Source organism: Ahaetulla prasina, chromosome 6 (assembly GCF_028640845.1).
Source record: "Ahaetulla prasina isolate Xishuangbanna chromosome 6, ASM2864084v1, whole genome shotgun sequence".
Taxonomy (NCBI): Eukaryota; Metazoa; Chordata; class Lepidosauria; order Squamata; family Colubridae; genus Ahaetulla; species Ahaetulla prasina.
In genome coordinates this window covers 69,859,468-69,870,479 of record NC_080544.1, presented here as the reverse complement: position 1 = coordinate 69,870,479, position 11,012 = coordinate 69,859,468, and the positions used below count along the sequence as shown (strand labels likewise).

The following is an 11,012-nucleotide window of genomic DNA, read 5'->3' as shown; positions in this document are numbered from 1 at the left end:
GAGCTCAGGTGGCGTGTCGCTTCTTTACCCGCAAAGATGGGGCGGAGCGAACAAGGCACCGCCTAGATTCGCCCGAAGTGGAAAAGTCGGCCCTGATCTGGTGCAAAAGTGAGTAGGGAAATAACTGCTGCTTGAGAGGCGCGCAGAAGAAACTTACGCCTGGCGACACTCTTCCCTGCCTTTCCCTTCCCTACAGCTCTGCTAGCGTCGATCGGAATTCTCCTCCAGGTCCTGCGATTCTCGTGCTCCTCCCGGCCATAAATGCCTGATTGAATTTTCCCAGTAGCTCGGAAAAAAAAATAAGCAACGAGCTCTGCCTTGTCCCCCTCGTTTTGTTCCCTTTCCTATTTAAATCCCAGCAATCCTAAAAAGAATAATAAATCCGATTGCAAGGTCACAAAATAGCGTGCAATCTTTGCTTTTTTCCAATTAGCAGGAAGAGGATTAAAAAAGGGTTAAAGCCAAATGTCAAATTTCGTTTGCTGGACTTCAGCTAGCAGAATTCTCACCCACAATGATCTGCCAAGTGGAGAACTCTAAAGCACCTGAAATTAATAAATTATATTTGGAAATTGTCAAGACTGGAAACTGGTATTCATTTAACTACGGTATTAAGTAAAGTGGTGAAATAATTTGAAGATAAGCAAAGTGAGATTTAGACGGCTTATCTGATTTAGTCTCTTCTATGGTTTGCACCCAAAAAGCCCAGCTTCCTTGCCCATTTCTGGGGATATTTTGCACTTTGTGCATGCTTTGTAAATCAAGTTTTCATGTTTATTTCTTGCGTAGTAAAAAATTCATTTCAAATACCAAACTGTATTTTGGATGAGGACCATTAATGTATGGGACCACAAGCAATTATTCACATATAATTGCAGAGTTAATGCAATTATACTTTATTGAAAATGTATTTTCTCCTACATAGCAATATAGAAATAAACAGGACTGGTGAAGTCAGTTGTGATTGATTTTTAGTCCTTGAACCTCCTAGAGTAGCTTAGCAAATTGCTATAGCATGTGATCTTATCCATGACTATGACTTTATAAACATTTTAAATGGTCTTCATTTTTTAAAAAGGGAAAAAATGTAATGGGAGCTTTTTGGAAAGAGGGTTTCCATCCGGTTATTTTTGTGTTTCAGGTTGATTATGGCTATTTCCAGCCTTGTCTGGCCTTGTCTATTTCAATACATTGGGACTGTACCTAGGTTAGTTACCAGATGCCAGAGAAAAACTAGGAGTGTATGGAATAGAACTGCCGCTCTATCCAGAATCGAGAAGAAAGCCACAGAACCATTGAAGACATTGCTGCTTTTACCTTCTCTCCAGTGGAGCATCAGCAACATAGCTAAGAGAAATCTGCACACCAGCCAGCTTCATCTCCAGGAAGTAATTCTCACGTGTGAACGGTATGGGGTAGAGAGGCTGCCCTTTGCCCATATTTCTGATTCTGATTTAACTTTCTTTGAGCACTTTTTGCCTGGGAGAGTCATTACTGATGCAGAGGAACTCAAACCTTTCAATGTGGATTGGCTAAAGTCTGTGAGAGGTAAATTATTTTAATGTTTTATTACAACTGAACATTGCTATAGTTGCCATCCTGATAAAGCAGTTCTGCAAACAGCATAGGATAGGTCTTTAGCTCAAAGATTATTTAAGGATAAATCTGGCATTGAAGGGGGGGAATTGTACTGCATAGGAGTATCCATAGTGTAATACCAACTAAATTGCATTGTGTAGCTATCTTTATTCTGAAGGGTGGTTGTTGCTTTTTGCAGCTAAGAAATAAGTGATGGGAAAACGGGAGGCTGGGGTGGGTTAATTTCCTCCCCCATCTAACCCCTGTGCATGAAGGGTTGGGTAATTGGACTTCAGTCATGCTTGTAATAGAATTCTCTCATCTTATTTTCATTGCAGGCTGCAGTACAGTACTGCTAAAGCCACGGACAACAATGGAAGTATCTCAGATTCTCAAGTAAACATGTTTCTTTGAACATAGTGCACAGTGTTAGAAATTTTGTTATTCAGAAGAACGTGCCTTACTTCTGTATTGTCAATAGACATATGAAAAACAGAGTACAGAATGAAGCAAAATGGCCCACGTCCTGTTACATTTCTGAAGACTTAGTAGTTCAGGAGTTAGGATTGTAGTTTTTGAAGAAGAGTCTTCTTTCCATCTCTCTCTCTCTTCCCCCCACCTCTCTGTCTCTCTCTGTCTTTCTCTGTCTCTCTTCTGCAGCCTCCTTGCCTTTTTCCCATCCCTCCCTTCCTTCTCCATCCCCTTTTGTAACTGCACTATCAGTGTAAAGTCTGAAGCAGGTAAAGAGCAGTTAGTATTGAGGTTTAAGGTGCATTAAATAGGAAAAACTCATATAAGCATGATTTTGTATGATAAATGAATTGATGTTTAAGAGGATAGAACACAGCTTATAATTACTACATAGAGAGGAGAGAATAGAACATTACAGTAGTTTTTATCTCCTGGATCTTCTCATAATCTCTTAATTGACAATTTTTATGTGGGAACACAGAACAATTGTCTATACTTTTCAGTTGACTTAATCTTTGTTTAAAAAGAGAAACTGAGACAACACTAAGGAATCATCAGAGTATACACTATATCAGCCTTGTGCTTTTAAGAAGACATTAACCTTAAAACAGATTTTAAAAAATGCTGTCAAAATTGTGCTTCCAGATAGATGGATTTCAGCATGCATTTGTTTAATCCCTTTCCACAGACAAATGATTTTTACAGAAGATTTAAATATTGTTGACTATAATATTTCCATATTTTACCAACACTTCTATCTTTTTCTTACTATTGCAGCTTTTCCACCAAAAGTGGAAAAATGATGGAATAGTTGGTATCTTTTGACTGGAAGCAGTATCAGCCTTCAGTCAGGAAGCATCTATACATCTAGAGTGTATAGAAGCATCTATAGTCAAAGGGAGTTCTGCATGTCAACTTTGCAAGAAAACAGATGCAGATTCTCCTAGGACATATTTACACATCCATGTATGCAAGCATATAACTATTTGAAGAAGCAGTATCAACTAAATAGGTACCAAATGCTGACAGTCATTAGTACAAATGTGTGCTGAATGCTGACATTACTGGTAATCCTCAATTGGGGCCAGAATTTTTGTTAGTAAGCAGGGTGGTTGTTAGGTAAGTCACACTTGATTTTACAACCTTTTTGATATAATTGTTAAGTGAATCATTAGTTGTTAACTGAATCACATGGTTATTAAGTAAATCGATTCCTCCATTAGTCTTTCTTCTCAAAAGCTGGCAGGGAAGATCCCAAATAGTAATCACATGATCCAAGGACATTGCAACCATTGTAAATACATGCTGGTTGGCAGATGCCTGAATTTTGATGACATGACCATGGGGATGCCTTGATGGTTGTAAGTACAATAACTGGTGGTAAATTACTTTTTTCAGTGCTGTTATGACTTTGAATGGTCCCTAAACAAATGGTTGTAAGGCGAGGACTAGCTGTAAATGTTGACAATCATTTCCTGAATTTTGGCTAGCCATCCCCATGTTTTAGTGTAGGAATCATACTGACTTTCTGACTAGAAGCCAGAAAGTTTACTCTGACTTGATCTGTGGAGAGACCTAAAGTAATTGTGTCATGGGTGCAGCATTTTTAACTCCTAGAACAGTCAAAAATGTTTTCCTTTTCAGGTACTGCAATGAGAAGAACTTGGCTGTGAATCCTCAGGGAGGCAATACCGGCCTTGTTGGTGGCAGCGTTCCTGTCTTTGATGAGATCATTCTTTCTACAGGACTTATGAACCAGATCATCAGTTTTGACCATATTTCTGGTAAATTCTTGTCAAGGCCTGGGGGGCAAGTCTGGTGGCTTGATAGAATTGTCTTTTCAGGGAAGATGGTTCCCAGACTTACAAAGCCTAATAAAAGTATTATCTCCCCTCTCCACACCTATAACATGGGGGGGAGGGGAGGGAGGGAATCTAAATACCGGATAGAGAAATGTTCTTAAATGCTTGTGTCCTCAGCCATATCTTTGAAGACTTCAAAGTGATCTGTGGTCTAAGAAAGGATCTTGCATATATAATAGTCACCTGATTACTGCAAGGAAGGTTAGTTGAAGAGTTGGAAGACCTATTCAAGGTTATCCAGCTGAGTTCATACCACACCTTTAAATTTAATTCCTTTTCTTGTTTTTTTTGTCAAAACATATTGAGCCATAAATTCACCAGAGACTGGGTTCGGCTGCATGCTAAATGAAAACAACTAAAATCGATTGAGCTTAGCCTGTTGTGAAGATGCAGTTACTAGATCTTTGATTGCTAATTGTATCCCACAAATCCAACCAGATTGTTTTATGCCTGAATTTAGAGAAAGCTGCTCCATTAGAAAGAATTATATTTATCTGACATTACTGTGATTTGATACTTATGCTTCAGGAATCCTGATTTGCCAGGCAGGCTGCATTTTAGAAAACCTCAACCAGTATTTGGAGCCAAAGGGTTTTGTCATGCCTCTTGACCTTGGAGCCAAGGGCAGTTGTCATATTGGAGGAAATGTAGCTACAAATGCAGGGGGCTTGCGCCTCCTGAGGTATGGGTCCCTTCGAGGGACAGTTCTTGGATTGGAAGTGGTAAGTTGAAATTCAAAAAAGCACTTTGTTTTTTAAATTGTTTAAAATAAATATTCTCTACCATTCCCTTTATTCTATTTCAAAGGTACTACTATCTTATGTTCCTTTTTTCTACAAAAATGTAATTTAGAAAATACTGTTTCTCTAGTTCAGCCTGTGTAACCATCATAAACAAAATTTAAAATAAGAACATAGTATTGATTTATTTGAAATGAAGCAGATTCCTCAGTGATGGACCAAAGTTTGTCCTCTTTCAGGTGCTGGCTGATGGCTCCATTCTGAACTGTTTGGCATCTCTGCGAAAAGACAATACTGGCTATGACTTGAAGCAGCTTTTCATTGGCTCAGAGGGGACTTTGGGGGTGGTCACTGCTGTGTCCATCCTCTGTCCACGGAAGCCAAATGCTGTGAATCTGGCATTTCTTGGTGCGAATCATTCCTGTCTCTTTATTTTTAGTGCATTTTTTGTACTTCCAAGTGTTGCCCAGGAAGAGTGCAACTGAGGCAGCAGTTTGTTTATCAAGGCTACTTCTTATATTTAGGTTTTGTAACCATTTGATGTGATCACCAGTGTTAGTAATGAAAACAGGGATGAGAACAGAGAAAATAATTTATGCCAGTAGCAAACAGAGGAATGAGAACAGAGAAAATAATTTATGCTTTTTACTATTGGCATGGAAGCCACAGGCAGATGTGAAAAACCAGGGCATCCTGAAATAATAACTGGATATGAAATAGAATTATCATGAATCTTGTCTAATTTATAGATAAACCTCAAAACTTTTGTCAGTGGCAAATTAGAGCTCTCATGTAGAATGACACAAACTAATTCTTCACTTATACTTAACTACAACAAAATCACATCTGGCTATCTCCTTTTTCCCTTCTGCCTTTATGAGTTGCTTTCACTACACCTCTACTCCATATCTGGGGCAGCTTTAAGTTGTTCTTAGCTGTACTGGTTTTGAAGTAGCATTTTCCTCCTTATTTTGACATAGGTTTTGCCATGTATAAAATATAATGTTATGCCAACTGATCTGTTGGTGGTACAGTCGAGTGGCTTCTAAGGGATAGGTTCAACCTGGGATCTATTGGTCCTATTGGTTCTGGTGCCCTTTGAGGCCTGGCTACTGTCTTCTGGGTTTTCTGATTTGGGCAATGGGTAAGTCTGGGTCTTTAAAACCAGGCTCTTGCCCAATACCTACCAAATCTCCAAGCTATTTCAAGTTGCAAAATTTGAATCAGCTTGAACAGCTGCTGATAGGTCGCAGGATGAGGGCAGTGCATGATGATGTTGGGAAGACAGAAGATCTTACTCTGCTATTTCATAGTGTGTCTTTTCCCACACTTGTACAGCTGTTGTCTGGTATGCTTCTGAATATGACTTTAGTACTTTTTTGGAATAGCACACATCTCAGCAAAGAGTCATCATCCCTTTGAATACCCTTACAAAACACCTGGACCTAAACAAAGCAAATGTCAGAATTCAACTTTTCCTCCAGCCCTGTTACATCATATTAAGATGGATAATGGGTGTTTTCCCTTCAGTTGGTGATATTTGCTGGGGGAGGCAGTGAGAAGTGTCAAGCAAAGCTAGGGCATCCAATCTGGGTCAGTCATTGGGACTAGAGGTTTTGTCTTCCAAGCTTTCAGACTCGTGCTAGAGCCCATTCTCGGAGAACTTCTCCGTGTTCCCTGAGGATGGCTCCAGCAGAAGCCCAAAAGCTCGGAAGACAAAACCTCTGGTGACCGAGTCAGATTGCAACATTATCCTGGGAAACATATATTTGCCTTCATTCATGAAAGCTAGGGGAATGGACTAATTTCTGCCTTTCGTGCATACACTAAATGAGAACAATTAAATTTCTATTATGGTATCTAATTTAGTTTTATAGAAATGACTTTGTCAGTTTCATTCTCTGTTAATCTTGAAATGAAGGTAGAATGAATGAAGGTAGCAATTATATATTTAAAGAAAAAGAAAGAATAAATATGAAAAGTTCCAGTGCTTTCCCTACCGTTTTTTTATTTTGTTTATGTGCCTTCTTACTTATTTTCTATGATTTTTGCTTTCACCATAAAGCTTGCCTAAGTTTCTCTCAGGTCCTGAGAACCTTCATAACCTGCAAGGATATGCTGGGAGAAATTCTGTCTGCTTATGAGTTCATGGACAATGGATGCATGAAGTTGGTAGAGAGACATCTGAAACTGACCAATCCAGTAACAGGTACCAGCTGCTCCACAAATGGATTCCCATTACTAAGTCTATATATGCAAATTTATTTTTGCTTAAATAATCTGGAGGCTAAAACATATGAAGAACGGTTGCTGGAACTGGGTGTGTCTAGTTTAATGAAAAGAAGGACTAGGGGAGACATGACAGCAGTATTCCAATATCTCAGGGGCTGCCACCTACAAAGAAGAGGGAGTCTTCCCACATAGAAGAGGGAGTCAAGCTATTCTCCAAAGCACCTGAGGGTAGGACAAGAAGCAATGGGTGGAAACTAATCAAGGAGAGAAGCAAATTAGAACTAAGGAGAAATTTCCTGACAGTTAGAACAATTAATCAGTGGAACAACAACTCCAGAAGTTGTGAATACTCCAACACTGGAAGTTTTTAAGAAGATCTTGGATAACCATTTGTCTGAAATGCTTTAGGGGTTCCTGCCTAAGCAGGGGGTTGGACTAGAAGACCTCCAAGGTCCCTTCCAACTCTGTTATTCTATTCTATATTTAATTTTAGTCCTATTTTTCACTGTACTCTTTGATTTTAGCTGGGCAGCTGGGATAACTTTCACACTTTGGGTGTCGTGCTGGGAATATGTATTATTGGCATACACCCCTGATATTCTTTGCTCACCCCTCCCAGGAACATGCAATCACTATAGTAGGACTTTGGGTGTGTGTGTGTGTGTGTCCCAACTCTGTTATTCAATTTTCATAATCCTAGGAAATTTGACTTAATTTTTACATCTAAAATCTCATAACTTCAGTTGATGTATATGTTTGAAACTGTATGACTCTTTAATTCTCCTTTTTGTAAACCTAGAAAGTCCTTTTTATGTGTTAATTGAGACTTCAGGCTCCAATTCTAGTCATGATGAGGAAAAACTCAGCCATTTCCTGGAACATGTAATGGGCTCAGATTTGGTGGTAGATGGAACTCTGGCCTCAGAAGGAAAAAAGATAAAGGTATTTTTTTTCTTTTCTTACCGACATGTTTGTTTTGGATTCAAACATGATTTAAATCTGAAACATACTTGAGCTGAATTTGCAACTATTGGCCATGTATTTTGATAAGTGATCACTGAATAATAAATTCAAACTCTACACTGTAGCTCAGTTGGAGTAAAAGTCTCAGAGAACTGTCTTGATTATCTGAGGGTATGTTATTTCCAAATGTTTCTGACAGTCCAGTACAATCAGACAGAGTAGGTGCACTTTGGGACAACCATGATCTGGATGACTGAGAATCTCCATAGACATTTGGGTCCCATCGCTCAAAGAGAGTCATCTTATGGGACCTGGGAATGTGAGTACTCTGCTGCAGAACTTACCCTCAATATGTGGACCTTGTGAGATCACCAGTACCCATCTACAATCCTCAGTACCCCACAGAATGAGTTAGTCTAAAATTTACATGTTTTGCATTTTAAAGACTCAGTATCATTACCGTCATTCCCTGTTTCTAGGTTTAAAAAGTTGTCCCATCTTTACTTCTATTCTAATGTTTTATACAAGAATGCCTCTAAATCCCTTTCAATCCCATATATATGTTAGATAATTAAAAAAGTGGTAGAAAGGCTACAATGTGATGCCTTGTTTGGAAATATGCCCAGAGCTAGAAAAAAGACAACTTTAGTTGGCAGAGTGCATTTTGGGTCTAAAGGAGAAGAGAGCTTTTTTTATCAGATTGCCTTTTAGTAAATGAAGGTTTTGAGGCCTAGCCACATATAGAATGGCCCCTATTTTGTGAATAAGTAATTGCCTTTCTCTATAGAAGATATGTCAGCCAGATTGGAACAGTGTACAGATGATGTTCTTAATTCCAAAATGCACCTCCTATCCCTGATTTAAACAAGAGATCTTTTGGCCTCAAATCCTGCAGTGCTGATGTTTTGTATGGAAGCATTGCTCTTCAATGTGCACATCTAAGTGAATATAATGTAAGTTGCTTATTGTTTGGTCTTTTTAACCTGGTTTTCTTTAAAAAAAAATGATCTAAAGCAGGATACAGCGGAACAAACCAGTAAAAATAATACAACATTCAGAAATGAGAACAACATAAAGACAGTTAAACCCATAACTTTTCCCAGTCTTATATTCTTTAAGAATGCCAATGTGGTATTGTTTCCTCCAAACAATTTATTTGGTCAACTACAGGCATTATGGGCTTTACGGGAACGGATCACAGAAGCTCTGACATGTGATGGAGTTGTTTATAAATATGACATTTCACTCCCTGTGGAAAAACTCTATGATCTTGTGACTGACATGAAAGTACGACTGGATACAGCTGCTAAGAATGTGGTTGGCTATGGACATCTAGGCGAGTTCCACTATGCTGATAAAAACTTCCTTAATTATGAATGATTTGGATTTTGAATCGTAGCAAAATAGCTGATTGTGTTTCAGTTCTGGATTTAAATCTCAGCTTTCTGCTTTCAATTGCTAGATAATGTTAAACTATTATCTTTTGGTCTCAGTCAAGTTGGTGTTTTTGTGCATGGTTCAGGCATTTGCAGCAAGGATATAATAGTAGCTGACTTGACAGAATTACTGTAAGCATGCATATTAGGGGAGGAAGTGTTGTTGGCCCAGAATAAATTATGTTTTTAAAATGATATAATACATTGCTGAATTGTAACATTTGGATGATCTTTTCTGGAAATGCTAAAATCATATAAATTCTTTGGACAGGAAATTTCAAAAAGAGACTACTCAGCATGGATATAGGACATTATTTTCTAAGCCCATGAAGTAACCTTATGGAAGGCACAGATTGGCAAAGTGTTCTAGCAGCTAATAGGAAGCATTTTTGAAAGGGACAGAAGGCCAGGCTTTATTACAAATATGGACATGCAAAGTTATACACAAAGATTAAAATGCAGTTATTCCCTGCTGCCAAGAAACTAGTGTCCCTCTGTATTTTTTCTTTCAAGAATATGATAGTTGTCATGCCCCAGCATATATATAACTTTTATATACTGTTGTTGCTCTCTAGCCCCATCTAATGGGTGGAGAGACAAATACTAATTATATTGTCTGAAGCTGACCCAACCCTTTTACCCATCAGCCCGCACTCTCAAAACAAGTGCATGCTAGGAAGCCAGACTCCATTTTCTTTAGTATTTGGAGAAGGCAGAAGCATAAAGAAGAATCCAACTTAATCTGTGGCACAAGGTCATACAAGGACAAACCCATATCCCACACACATCGCTGGTGAGATTTAAATTGCTTGTATTTATTAATTGTTATATTCAGCAGTAACTCAGTGCTGTCTATCTTGTATTTGGTTCTCATTGTATGTATTCCTGTTTTCCCCAGTTTCACCATATCCTCTTCTTTCTTCTACACACATGATCTGTTTTATTGGAGGATAGGTGGGTTTAGCTACATGTCAAGCTGCACACAGACTAATGTATAGTGAGGACAGAACAATAGTGATATCTTTTAGTTCTTTTTTGTTCAAAAATAAAGCCATGAACTATGGAAGACTGGTATGATCCCGTGTTTAGAATACACTTTTTCAATTTAGTACCCTCAAGATTTCAGCATTCCAGAAAAGATCACCAAACTATTACAATGTGTTGTTGGCTTACCATTTCCACCATCTCCAGTTAACTGCAAAGGAGTTTGGAAATTGTTACTTTTTAATAAAAATATATTATTGCATATCACAGCTAAGCAATTAGTAAAGTATTGTCTACTTTCTCTTTTGAAACCAATTCTCAGTACTAATGCATATCACAGACAGAGAATAATTATATTGTTTATTTTCTCTTTTGAAGTCAGTTCTTATTTCCAGTTTGCTTTGACAGGAGATGGAAACTTGCACCTGAATGTCACAGCAGAGTCATATAGTCATTCTCTCCTGGATGCCATTGAGCCATATGTGTATGAGTGGGTTTCAAAATATGATGGAAGCATCAGTGCAGAGCATGGCCTGGGTTTCAAGAAGAAACATTACATCCACTACAGTAAGCCAAAAGAGGCCGTTCTTCTCATGCAGCAATTCAAAGTTATGTTAGATCCTAAGGGAATTTTAAACCCTTATAAAACATTACCATCAAAGGCTGAACAATGATACTTTTGGAAGTTTTAATCTATTGCTTGTATGGTGTATCAGGTCTTTTTGTAAATAAACTCTGAAGCCAGA

At 38.3% G+C, this 11,012-nt stretch overlaps 1 protein-coding gene across 2 annotated transcripts; it reads left to right on the top strand.

The window, feature by feature from the left end:
- Positions 1-11,012, top strand: D2HGDH (D-2-hydroxyglutarate dehydrogenase). Of its 2 annotated transcripts, none has more exons than XM_058188335.1 (10): positions 1-108; positions 1,142-1,548; positions 1,917-1,974; positions 3,694-3,833; positions 4,440-4,633; positions 4,891-5,059; positions 6,717-6,860; positions 7,683-7,825; positions 9,017-9,182; positions 10,675-11,012. In XM_058188335.1, exons 2-10 carry the CDS (start codon positions 1,149-1,151, stop codon positions 10,938-10,940), a joined length of 1,680 nt encoding a protein of 559 aa, XP_058044318.1. In that variant the 5' UTR covers positions 1-108; positions 1,142-1,148; the 3' UTR covers positions 10,941-11,012. The 2 variants fall into 2 exon arrangements, with proteins under 2 accessions (XP_058044318.1, XP_058044319.1); XM_058188336.1 differs by having other exon boundaries at positions 91-228.

Bases quoted from the DNA above. Each gene is read 5' to 3' on its own strand.
- D2HGDH (XM_058188335.1), top strand. From the start codon at position 1,149: ATGGCTATTTCCAGCCTTGTCTGGCCTTGTCTATTTCAATACATTGGG. The intron at 1,975-3,693 runs GTAAACATGTTT...TTTCCTTTTCAG, and splicing joins GAAGTATCTCAGATTCTCAA to GTACTGCAATGAGAAGAACT. The intron at 3,834-4,439 runs GTAAATTCTTGT...CTTATGCTTCAG, and splicing joins CAGTTTTGACCATATTTCTG to GAATCCTGATTTGCCAGGCA.